This window comes from Notolepis coatsorum, assembly GCF_963971535.1.
Source record: "Notolepis coatsorum genome assembly, chromosome: 5".
Classification (NCBI taxonomy): Eukaryota; Metazoa; Chordata; class Actinopteri; order Aulopiformes; family Paralepididae; genus Notolepis; species Notolepis coatsorum.
Window position 1 is genome coordinate 59,906,737 of NC_140169.1, and position 13,383 is coordinate 59,920,119.

General features: G+C 44.8%; 1 protein-coding gene across 1 annotated transcript in view; it reads left to right on the forward strand.

Moving 5' to 3' along the window:
• cep97 (centrosomal protein 97) overlaps positions 1–13,383 on the forward strand; it is a gene marked incomplete at its 3' end in the record, with an annotated part of 281,714 nt that overhangs the window by 54,095 nt on the left and 214,236 nt on the right. The window contains 3 exon segments of the mRNA XM_084314132.1: positions 8,833–8,997; positions 10,168–10,403; positions 10,502–11,507. Of these exon segments, the coding sequence (XP_084170258.1) occupies positions 8,833–8,997; positions 10,168–10,403; positions 10,502–11,507 (1,407 nt within the window).

Consider the following 13,383-nt stretch of genomic DNA (forward strand, 5'->3'; position numbering starts at 1 on the left):
TGATTTTAAGTGTTAAATATGAGTTTATAAATATCTCTGCGCATCCCGACGGAGACCAGATGAATTGGATGGAAATAAAGGAAGCTTACTTATATATGTCTGTAGTCCTATGAACAAGGAGACCCAGGGCTTTCGATGGCCTTTCGAATTTCATAAAACATAAAAACCTTTTTTAATGTTATTTTCGTTATTTTAACGTTATCATATCTCGCAATAACTTCTCTGTATCTTGTTTAAATGTGTTTGGGTGAAATGTCCAGGCTACAAAGTAAACAGTACAGTAATAATGTCCAGGCTACAAAGTAAACAGTACAGTAATAATGTCCAGGCTGCAAAGTAAACCGTACAGTATTAACAGCATCAGTTCCCCTCAATACTTTGTATATAGCTACTTTCATAGTAATTTTGCCAGTATGGCTATGAAATGGGTATTAAATTCTATTCAACGTCCTCTTAACCTGTTAAGCCCTATTTTCTGAAAATCTGCCTAAAAATACATGCAGTACCTCTCATGTGGGGTACCACAGGGATCAGTACTAGGACCACTCCTTTTTGCTATTTATATGCTTCCTCTAGGCCTCCTCATCAATAAATTCACCGGCATTAAATACCACTGCTACGCAGACAACATACAACTACTCTGCTCTTTTAAACCCGACAATTTGGAGAAACTCAGCCTTCTCCAGGAGTGCCTGCTCAGCATTGAGAGTTGGATGGGGAGTAACTTCCTCCAGTTAAATGCCAAAAAAACGGAGGTGCTGATCGTAGCAGCTGAAAAGACTGCAGCTAGAGTGGCCACTCACTTGGGGTCCCTTTAAAGACAACATACGTCCCCACCTGAGAAACCTGGGTGTTGTCTTCGACCAGGCCATGAACCTAGACAAACATGTCAAAACACTCACACGCACCTGCTTCTTTCACCTCAGAAATATTGCAAAACTACGCACCATCATATCTCACTCTGAACTAGAACTGTCCGTGCATGCTTTTATTTCCTCTAGGCTCGACTACTGCAACTCACTTTTCACCTGTCTCACCAAATCATCCACAGACAAACTGCAAATGGTCTAAAATGCTGCAGCCAGGCTACTCACAAGGTCAAAAAAAATCATGTCACACATCACTCCCATTCTGGCATCCCTGCACTGGCTCCCGGTACACTATAGAATTCACTTCAAAGTCCTCACTTTCACTTTCAGAGCCCCTATCTACATCACTGAACTCATCCATCCCTACACCAACACCCGCTCACTCAGATCTGCCGGTCAGCACCTCCTGGTGGTCCCCAGGTCCAGGCTGAAAACAAGGGGTGATCGAGCCTTCGAGGTGACGGCACCAAGGCTCTGGAACGCTCTCCCCCTGGACCTGCAAACTGCCCCCTCAGAAAACTCTTTTAAAAAAACAACTAAAAACACATTTGTTCAGACAGGCCTTTGGTCATACATAGGCACTCTTTCTTGTCCTCACTGTTCCTATAGTTTTGTTTTTAATTAGTGACTGATGATTTTATCTACATTCTTTTATTCTACTTTTTTATCTGGTTTCACTGTTTTTTAACTACTGTCTGTTGTTGTCATTTATTTCTTTTTTTTGGAACAAATGTTTTTTATTTTTACCCTTTTTTTTTTACATAAAACCAGACACACAATACATTAACAGTAGAAATTCACAATAAATCACAGGACTATGATCGACATAATAATAACAATAATGACAGTCCAGTACTTAAATCAAAATAAATGTAGATTAAAAGATATACCCATAATAAATACAATACAATACGTATGCTTTTGCTCGCTCTTCCCACCCCCCCTCAGGACCCCCTCTTGGACAATCTATCCATTATTCCGTTTAACACCAGGAATTACAAATTCATATGCCAGGGCTATTCAACTAAATTGTTCAGGGGGCCACATTGTCAGAAACCCAAGGGGCCAGGGGCCGGACTGCCACGGCGCCTCCCCGTGCTATGAATATATGTACACTTGACACAACACGCAACCACATTTTCACAACTTTTATTTAACTACATTGCAAAAGTAGTATACTTTTCAAAAAAAGTGCTTCATTTATGTGCCACATCTGCAACATCTCCTGCAGAAAGTGCTTCATTTATGACTGTGCAACAACTGCAACATCTCCTCTTCAACATTTCAATATAAAAATAAAATAAAAAACAAACAAGTACATGATGTGCATCTGAACATTCTAACATCAACACTTGAACAAAAAAACACATTTATAGTGCAGCTGAGCTTATGAAAAAGTGCTTCATGTCTGTGCAACAACAGCAAATCACAGTATCTTATTAGCACTTATTGTCCACTCTTAACTCTCAAACATCAGGGGGGGTGGGGGGCAGACAGGCCTAGCCTACATACACACATCTAATGAGAGAGATTGCACTTCTTTGACTGATGCAAGCCATTCTGAAGAAGGTGTGTTCACACCGAAACGTCATGATTACAGGCTGCCAATAAATTTGGAAAAATCTGGAGTGCGTGCCTGGACATTGTTTCCCTATTTTTATGTATGATATCAGAGGTTACAGCACCCAGTGTCAAGTCTAGTGAGGTGAGCGCGTTCTACAACTTTTTTCACTTCTTTGACTGGGCAATGGCAGAGAAGGAGGGTTCATAGGAAGTGAGGGCTACCCGCAAACAGTGATGCAAATGCTCATTTGTCAAGGAGGCACGGTTGCTTGTTTTAATGGCATTCATGTGAGAGAAACTGGATTCACAGGTGTATGTTGAGCCAAACATTGTTAGCACAGATATTGCCAGCGTTTTTATTTTGGGGAATGTGTTGACATGAATACACTTTATCCAAAATGTTGTGGTGGATTCATTCTCAAGTGCCTGCTTCAGAGCAGATGATGCTTGCATGTCAATTATTTCAAGTTGCAGGAGACCTTCATCAATGTGAAGTGATGCAAGGAACTCTTTTCCTTTTGTGGAAATAGCAGCTACATTGGCAAATGGGTTGCTCACAAAATGCATCAATTCTCTGGGCATGTCAAATTCATCAAATCGACTTGCAAAGTTTTCCTTCAATTTATCAATGAAATCTGTCATTAATTGAGTGACCTTTGGCTCAATTGTGCGTGTGAACGTTGACATGAAAAGAAAAAAAGTAAAAAATAAAATAAATAAAAAATATAAAAAAATTAATTTTTTTATTATCATGTAATCTTTTGCGGGCCGGTCAGAATCATCCCGCGGGCCGGATCTGGCCTGCGGGCCGCCAGTTGAATAGCCCTGTCATATGCTATCCTTTATCCTCTCCACCACATCTAACCAGATTACTATACTGGCTTCATTAACACCTAAAATTCGTGCGGTAGATATCTCTAGATAAATCACATCGAGATAGGTAAGAACCCATACCTTCCGGCACATTTTATCCGGTTGAATCCAGCGTGATGCTATCAGCTTTTTAGCAGCCGTAAGACCGGACAAAATTAGTCTCTTTACCTGTATAGAGGCTGCTAACTGAGAAACATCATTCAACAACAATACAGAAGGCAGTACAGGTATGGTCAGAAATAAAAATTCTCATAATTGCGTGGTTACTTCTTCCCAGAATATCTTAACACTTTGACGACCGCTGGGACCCGTCTAATATGGTGCTAGAGGACCAAGGTTTGTCAACACACCGATGTCTTTTTGTAGAGCTATAGGGGTGGACGGTATATATATATATATCACGGTATAATTTGAAGCATAGACGGTAACGGTATATATCACGGTATCAGTGTTTCTGTTAGAATAATTTTTTTTGCCTGATAGGCAGGCTATATAAAGAATGACATCCTCAAGGCATGTAGATTTATAATATTTTAACTTAAAACTAGGCTACTTTTGCGTATAAAGTCATTATATTCCAAATAAAATAAGTCCAGAGTCGAGACTCCTGCTCCCATTGCAAACAGCAGGGCTGGATTTTGCTAGAAGCATATGTAGCTGCAGAGCCGCAGAGCCAGGGGCTCTTTCAGGTCATTCATTTCAGCCATTGGCAATTCAGCCGTTGGGTGGGGGGGCGCTGTTTGACGGGCCTGTGACCAGACCTGAAAGAGCCCCTGGCTCTGCGGCTCTGCAGCTGCATGCTATTCGCAAATCCACTGCTGCAGCCGTCCTCCCGGCTCCCGCTGCTGCCGTCGTTATCATAACACTACACACATATCGTAATGTTTACAGCAAACTGTAGTTGATCACCAGGTATGTTTTATTAACGTAGAATAATTCATATAAGAAAAACGATATGGAAATATCTTACCTTTCTCCACTGGTTAAAAATGCCAGGAACTGAAATTGAAACTTGCTGTGCGCCGCGGTGATATGTGTTTATTATGAAATGACAATTGTGTGTTGACACGCCCACTGCGCGAAGCCTCCTAAATAACTTTTTCCAGTTTGCACATATCTATTATCTATGACTAATTCTATCTATTTTTAGGGGCAAATGCGATTGAAATAGTCGCGCTGTGGTTACATGACGTCATTGCTATTTTAGAGCTGCTCTACCGGTTACACGGTATAGTCAAAATCCATACCGTAGAGCAAATTAATACCGTTTATACCGTATACCGTTTATACCGTCCACCCCTACTTTATAGTATTGCTATCTGTCCATTCTCATTGTCACTTGAGTTCATAAACCGTCCCTTCAAAATGGCTTAAAGAAAAAAAGAATCCATCAATAGGTTGTCATTTTATAGCGCCGTGAATATAAGCTTTATCGCAGATTTTGTCTCATATATTTTCTGGAAAGCTAGTTATAAGGCTAAAGGCTACTAACATTATATTCAACGGCATTTCCGTTGTATATATGCTAATGAAATAACACAAACTGCTTATGATCCGGACTATCCCAGAGTATCTATGGATGAAAGGGGGGCGGCGGGGAACGTCGATTAGTATTATTGATTACCAATACAGTGTCCGTGTAAGTAGCCACATTCACTGATCGAATGCTTGCGTCTCACAACAATGTCTGATCCGGCTGTAATTTAGGTGAATAAGGTCTTACATCAGCCCGTGGGATACCCTACAGCATTTCCCCGTTATCGATCGGCATCTGGTAGATCGATATGTCCATTGGTTGATGATAAATCCCCTTATTCCATGGTGAGATCTGCGATTTGAAACGTAATCAACGGTGCATGCTGTTGCTTCGGGATCAGGGTAATATGATACTGCATTGGAAGGTAAAAGAAAAATTCCATTCGCCCACAATGATACTGCAGTGGAGCGATGGCGCCCCTAAGAGGATCTGGCCGGTATTGCATGTTGCCGATTCCACAGAGGCGGGTAGATCTGCAGAGTCGATCGGGGATCTTGATCCGGTTATTAATATGGAATAAAACAATAACAACTTGCCACGGCTATGTACGTGCCTCTGGTCCACAACGCATGGCACCGAAAGCCGTATATATACGTGGCCCGTCCCCATTGTGTTAACAGGAGGGCATTCCCAATACATATGCATAAATGTACCAATATCACCATTTAAACATAAGGAGCATCGAGAGTCTTGTTTAAGCCCCATTAGGTGCAAACGTCTAGGAGTTAAGTAAGTCCTATGAATAAAATTAAGATTAATCTGTTGATGATCCGGGTTGCGTGATGACAGCCGTACGTTTGCCCAAACTTCATCTCAATCAAAATCTACTTCCAAGTTTGGTATATCCTTCCTCCAGACTAAGTCTAGAGGAAGGACCTCATATGAGGACGTAAGTAAGTGACGATAAAAATCAGAGACGAAGCCTCTCGATGTCTCCTTTTTATAAAAGAATTTGTGATATCTGTGGTGCTCAAGTGGCACCTTTAATGGGACTCCATGAGCCCTTAAAGCTGCTCTTAATTGTAGATAGAAAAAAAGTGGATTTGGTGAGGTTAAATTAGTTAGATATCTCTTTATAGCTCAAAAACCCCGGTCGTTGAAGACATCCCCCAATGTATGTATGCCCTTCTTTTCCCATTTGGTAAATCTGATGGGTTGTTGTGCAATAAGGAGTGAATTGTTATTAAATAGGGGAGAATGACTATGCCATTTATGTTGGTTAGTAAATTTTTTCTGTGTCACGCCATATCCGGATCACATGTGTAATAAGAGGGCCAAATCTCAAGTTGCATTGCTTAATTGATAAGTTGGTGTACACTATATCCTGCAGTCTATGTGGTGCCACTATGTTCTCCTCTAATGGTCTCCAGGATACAGATGCTTGAGAATCAAACCAGGTGATCAGTGGTCTTAAAGAGAACGCTTTAAAATAGTAGCTGAAGTCTGGGAATGCTAAACCCCCGTCGGCTTTATTTCTCTGTGCAGTGGATCTTTTTATTCATGGAGGTTTGTTGTTCCAAATAAATGTATATGCAGCGGATTGTAATTTTTGCCAGTAACCAACAGGGGGGGAGGGGGGGGCGGGGTAACGGCAACATCGAGCTAAAGAAGTTAATTCTGGGTAAAACATCCATCTTAACTATTGATGCTCGGGCCTGTACTAGAGTTTTTTAGTTTTGACCACCTGCCGAAGTCGTTTGTGATCCTATCTAGGAATCCGGTATAATTATACTTCACCGTTTGGCAGATAGTGGGGAATATTTCGACTCCAAGACATCTAAAGTGTTCTACCATTGGTATATTTACTGGGAGTGAGGTAGCCTTCGCAGTCATATTAAGTGGAAGGAAGGCAGATTTTGGCCAGTTTATCTTAAATCCCGATAGATTGCCAAAATCATCTATTACCTTGAGAAGATGAGTTAGTGAGGTGGTAGGGTTTTGCATGAACATTATTACATCGTCCGCATATAAGCTGATATGATGCTGTGTGCCCTTAATTGAAATCGGCTCTATGGATTGGGATTGTCTTATATACTGTGCCAAAGGTTCTAGAGATGGAGCAAACAGTCCGGGACTAAGAGGACAACCCTGTCCGGGCGAACGCGACACAGGGAAGTTTGGGGAGGTGAATTTCCCTGTTATAGTCATGGCCGACGGATCTGTGTATAGTACTTTGATCATTTTAATGAATCCATCTCCTAACCCCATCCTTCCAAGTACTGCCCATAAATAAGACTATTCCAACCTATCAAAGGCCTTCAGACAGATATAAGTGCCATATTAACGTCCCTGGAGAAATTCCCCTCTTTGATTGAGTATAAAATCATGTCAAGTAATAGGGGTCCAATTACATCCCTGCACTGGCTCCCGGTACACTATAGAATTCACTTCAAAGTCCTCACTTTCACTTTCAGAGCACTCCACGGTCAGGCCCCTATCTACATCACTGAACTCATCCATCCCTACACCAACACCCGCTCACTCAGATCTGCCGGCCAGCACCTCCTGGTGGTCCCCAGGTCCAGGCTGAAAACAAGGGGTGATCGAGCCTTCGAGGTGACGGCACCAAGGCTCTGGAACGCTCTCCCCCTGGACCTGCGAACTGCCCCCTCTGAAAACTCTTTTAAAAAAACAACTAAAAACACATTTGTTCAGACAGGCCTTTGGTCATACATAGGCACTCTTTCTTGTCCTCACTGTTCCTATAGTTTTGTTTTTAATTAGTGACTGATGATTTTATCTACATTCTTTTATTCTACTTTTTTATCTGGTTTCACTGTTTTTTAACTGCTGTCTGTTGTTGTTGTCATTTATTTCTGATTTTGTTTTTGTTTTTATATACTAGCTGTAGTGTAAAGCACCCTGTGCATTCGTGCTGTGAAGGGTGCTATATAAATAAAAGTCATTCATTCATTCATTCACATACTGAAGTAAATGGAAGATTGCTCCACTTCTACAAGGTCCATTTGCATGTTCTTGGTATCTAAGGACATCTATGGATCTCATGGAATGTATTCCCAGTGTCAGAAATATTGTTTCTGTTACTGGGCTTGAGTAAATTGTGATGAAACAAAGGAGAATATAAATTATGATTTTTCTTTGCATCTTTGACACTGAACAATATGCTAAAAATGACCAGACATGAACAACTGCCACTGTTCAGTACCTTCTTGAGATCACGTGTACAAAAAATCTAAATGAATTACAGAAGGTTTTGTAGATACAGTACTCAATTCTGCCATCAGGACACATGCTATTTGAAATATTATTATAGAATATAGAATATCAGGCCTATAAATGACCTTATTATAGCCAACTTTCACATCTATGGATCCGGCCAAATCTACCTTTTCCAATGGCAGAGATCAATTTGGATTTAGTATCACCAGGCGTGCAGCACGAACCGAGAATGAAATATACTGTAAATACAGTCAGCTTTTTATTTTTGCGTCAGGTCCGCCATTTTGAATCTGATTGCAACGCACATGGTTGCTAAACGTTCACAGAAGGTAGACAAACTAACTGCACTCCAATCTATGCCAATAAAATAAAAAATAATAATCAGGAAGTCATTTGCTGTATAGTAGCTGGCTTCGGCTGGGTAGGGTAGTTTTTCGAAATTCCGACGCTCATTGAAAGCCCTGTCTTTCCTTCATCATAATGACTACAACCAGAATTGTGACACGGATAATTGCTTGTAAATGAATGCATTTAAAAAACGAATAGTTCATTAATAACACTTTTAACCTATTGGTAAACAAACGTATTGCTGAAAATATACACTGACTGCTGTTGTGACATGGTTAAGGTCTTTACTCGTGGATACATAAAAAAAAACGCTACTTATATTCATACAGTCTGTAGACATTGATTTATGACGTGATGTCTTCTGCGGTCCGCCGACAGACCACTCGGCTAAAGAGGTTAAAGGTCTTGCTGTCTTGTTTCTTTAATTTGGTTAATATGCCTGACTTTCTTTTTGTTTTACAGTTTGAAAGCAGAGTGGCTATACAGCCAGGGCAAAGGTCGCACCTATAGGCCAGGTCAACATGTGCAGTTGGTCCAGTACCTGGCCAATGTTTGCCCTTTGACCTCCACCGCAGCTCTGGAGACGGCGGAGGACGCAAAGTTGGAGAAGATCCTCAGCAAGCAGAGGTAAGCTAGTTTACAATGAGAGGTAAGCTAGTTTACAATGACCGAGGTAAGCTAGTTTACAATGAGAGGTAAGCTAGTTTACAATGAGAGGTAAGCTAGTTTACAATGACCGAGGTAAGCTAGTTTACAATGAGAGGTAAGCTAGTTTACAATGAGAGGTAAGCTAGTTTACAATGACCGAGGTAAGCTAGTTTACAATGACAGAGGTAAGCTAGTTTACAATGAGAGGTAAGCTAGTTTACAATGAGAGGTAAGCTAGTTTACAATGAGAGGTAAGCTAGTTTACAATGAGAGGTAAGCTAGTTTACAATGAGAGGTAAGCTAGTTTACAATGATCGAGGTAAGCTAGTTTACAATGAGAGGTAAGCTAGTTTACAATGAGAGAGGTAAGCTAGTTTACAATGAGAGAGGTAAAGGGCGGTTAGGTGGCCGAGCGGAGATTGCGTTCGTCACCAGCCCCGGAGCTGAGCTGGATTTGCCTGTTCGAATCCAGCTCACAGCTCCGGGGTTGTCACCAGCTTGGCTGGCCGTCTGCACTGATACAATTGGCTGTATCAGAGGGTGGGAGAAGCTGGCGGGGTGGGTCCGGGTCGTTGTAAACAGCGACTCCTACAGTTCGGTCGGGGCGCCTGCTAAGCGCGGATTGGACGTGAGGGGGATAGTGTGGTCCTCCCACACGCTACGCCCTCTCAATGAGAATCCGCGCTGCCAGGTGAAAAGAAGCGGTGATTGGCTGGACGTGTGTCGGAGGAAGCACGTGGTAGCCTCCACTCTCCCAGATGATCTGACTGTGGGGGGTAAGTGCGCAGCGATCAGGAAGGGACTGGGAATTGGCATACGACTAACATTGGGATGGGAGAAAATCGGAGGAAAATGGAGGGGGAAAAAGACCAATAAAAAAAAAAAAAACAATGAGAGAGGTAAGCTAGTTTACAAAGCCAGGGCTCTACGCAAACGTTTTCCCCAAGGAGCACATGTGCTCGTGTGCATACTAAGGGACAAACATCTATGCAATAGCACATACCACCAAAATCACGCCCATGCCTACTTTGTTGTTTCCGTTGTCCAGCTGCTTTTGTATGTTGTAGTGTTGTCACGATGTTGACGTTGAGAGAGAGAGAGAGACATGAAAGTTGTGGTCCCGGTTGTCTTGGCATCTCGTCTCCTCAGATTTCACCAAAGACAACTGATGCAGCAGACACAAGGAAGTTGTCCCGGCCCTTCTCGTCCAACCCAGCTGGACGTGGAGACGTACAGCCCTCAGCCCTCAGCCTCACACAGCGGAGCAGCCAGAGAGAACAGCCCTCAGCCCTCAGCCTCACACAGCGGAGACATGGAAACGTACAGAGAGAACAGTGAGGCTCCTGCTGCCACACCAGCCACGGCTCAGACCAGCAGACAGACAGGTATCAGACATCAGCGTACGTGAAGGTTACCAGTTCTTCATCCATCCAAACCTCTACATCTACCATTCCTGACATTGTCTTCTTCTGTCTCTCTCCAGAGCCGACCGTCCAGATGAATGCCTGGGCGGCAGGTGACTGGTGCCAGCCGCCGGCCGCTCTCGCGCGCAGCCCCAGGGCCACAGAGGAGCCCCTCTGCCTGGAGGACGTGCAGACAGACCAGCTCAGCGGCAGCCTGCTCCCCTCCTCCTCCACCTTCCTCCGCTTCAGTCCCCCAGGCCTGCCGCCGACCGACCCGGCCCACTCCGAGAGCGAGGACGAGACCGAGACGTTTGAGCCCGACTCCCTGGCCCCAGAGTGCCCGGCCCGGCACAAACAACTCCCAGAGCCCGACTCCCTGGCCCCAGAGTGCCAGGCCCGGCACAAACAACTCCCAGAGCCCGACTCCCTGGCCCCAGAGTGCCCGGCCCGGCACAAACAACTCCCAGAGCCCGACTCCCTGGCCCCAGAGTGCCCGGCCCGGCACAAACAACTCCCAGAGCCCGACTCCCTGGCCCCAGAGTGCCCGGCCCGGCACAAACAACTCCCAGAGCCCGACTCCCTGGCCCCAGAGTGCCCGGCCCGGCACAAACAACTCCCAGAGCTCGACTCCCTGGCCCCAGAGTGCCCGGCCCGGCACCAACAACTCCCAGAGCCCGACTCCCTGGCCCGGCACAAACAGCTCCCAGCGGAAAACACTTGCCGTGCGCCTCCAGAGTCAGAGCGGGAGACGGAGGCCATCGACGGAGAAGCACGGTTGACTGAAAGCCACTGTGATGGCACTCCCGCCATAACCGCTGATGCGCCGGGAGTGGGACGCGACGGGCCACACAGTCATTTGCTTCACCACATGTCCTCGGAGGGGGAGGGGAGGCTCGCACCGAAACGGGAAGATGAGGCGACGTGTGCCAATACGCAGAGTTCCTCCGAGGCGGCCGTCAGAATCCAGTCGTGGTGGAGAGGGCTGTGCACGCGCCACGGCCACCCACTGGCCAAACACGTGCGCAGCGAGATCCGTCTCCGTAGGATGCAGGAGCACATACTCTTCTTATCAGGAGAGCTGGAGAGGTAATAATAATAATAATAATGCATTTTATTTATATGGCGCATTTCAGGACACTCAAGGTCGCCGTACAACAATTTAAAAACAGTTCATTAATAATCACAATCAAGTTTAAAATAAAAATCAGACATACGCCTGCCTAAACAGGTGGGTTTTGAGGTGGGTTTTAATGGGATGATGGAGTCAATGTTCCTGATGTCGGGGGGGGGGGGGGGGGGGGAGTTCCAGAGGCGGGGGGCAGAGCAGCTGAAGGCTCTTGACCCCATAGTGGACAGACGGGCTGGGGGGGGGGGGGGGGGGTTCCAGAGGCGGGGGGCACAGCAGCTGAAGGCTCTTGACCCCATAGTGGACAGACGGGCTGGGGGGACGGTCAGGTTGATGGAGGAGGCAGACCTGAGGGACCGAGTGGGAATGTTGATGTGGAGGAGGTCGGACAGGTATGGAGGGGCTTGAATGTATGGAGGAGGATCTTGTAATCAATGCGGTGTTTAATGGGAAGCCAGTGTAGTTGGCAACTTGGCGTAGGACGGGGGTGATGTGACTGATGACGGGGGTTCTGGTGATTATACGGGCAGCAGCGTTCTGGACCAGTTGGAGCTCCTGGAGGAGTTTGTGGGGGAGACCAAATAGAAGGGAGTTGCAGTAATCTAAGTGGGAAGTGACGAGGGAGTGGACCAGGACTGCGGCGTTGTTGGGAGTGAGTGAAGGGCGGAGGCGGTTGATGTTGTGAAGGTGGAAGTAGGCGGACCGGATGGTGTTGTTGATGTGGGAATGGAATGATAGGGTGCTGTTGAGGACGACACCCAGACTCTTAACCCTTGTCTATGGTGAGGGTGAAACTGGGGTGCTTGGTGAGTGTGGACTTGGAGCCAATGAGGACTACCTCTGTTTTATCACTGTATCACTGTGTTTGAGGAAATTTGAAGTGAACCAGGATTTGATTTCCTGTAAACAGGCACAGAAGGAAGAGGGGGGGGGGGTGGAAGTGGGTTTGGAGGAAACATAGAGCTGGGTGTCGTCCGCGTAACAGTGGAAATGATGTTGTATTTATGGAGAATCAGACATGTTCGAACGTTCGAATTTGTTACGTTGGCATTCGAATTCTAAATCAAAATTCGAATTTTTAATTTTATTTTTTTGAACAAGGTTTTTTTATTTGAAGATTCAATTTTCACAGGCGGTCCCACATGGGCCAAAGAAAATTACTAAAAAATAAGGCCCTCCCTCCCTTCCCCCCACCCCTATACCAGACAGAATCATTCTAAAATATCTTAGATCGTTGTTAATCATTGTTTTTCCTTTTAGCTTTTAAATCACCAGACAGCAGTCACATATCTCTTGCATTCTGTAGATAGAGAAGAAGAAAAGTAAGAACATAATAAAAAAAAAATAATAAATTAACAACAAGCTGAGAGACCAGGAAGGCCAGTCAGATCGCCTCTGTCACATTATCCGCTTCCATACCCTCAAAGAAAGTTAGGAAAGGATCCCAAATATTGTGGAATTTTTCAGTACAACCTCTGATAGTATACCTGATCTTCTCCAGTTTAATATGATACATGACCTCTCTCATCCAGTGGCCGTAGACAGGTGAACCTGGGTCCTTCCATTTGAACAGTATCAGCCTTCTGGCCAAGAGTGAACAGAAGGCCAGCATTCTAGATTCCCACCATCTAAAGTGGATGTCTGCTGGGGCCACTCCGAATAATGCAATATATGGTGATGGCTCCACTTCCTTTCCAAATATCTTAGAGAAGGTGTCAAAGATGGTCTGCCAATAGGTGTGTAACTTTGGGCACGTCCAGAACATGTGGAGCAGAGTGGCTGGAGCCTGTCTGCAGCGGTCGCATAGAGGGTCTATGTCGGGATATATCTTAGAGA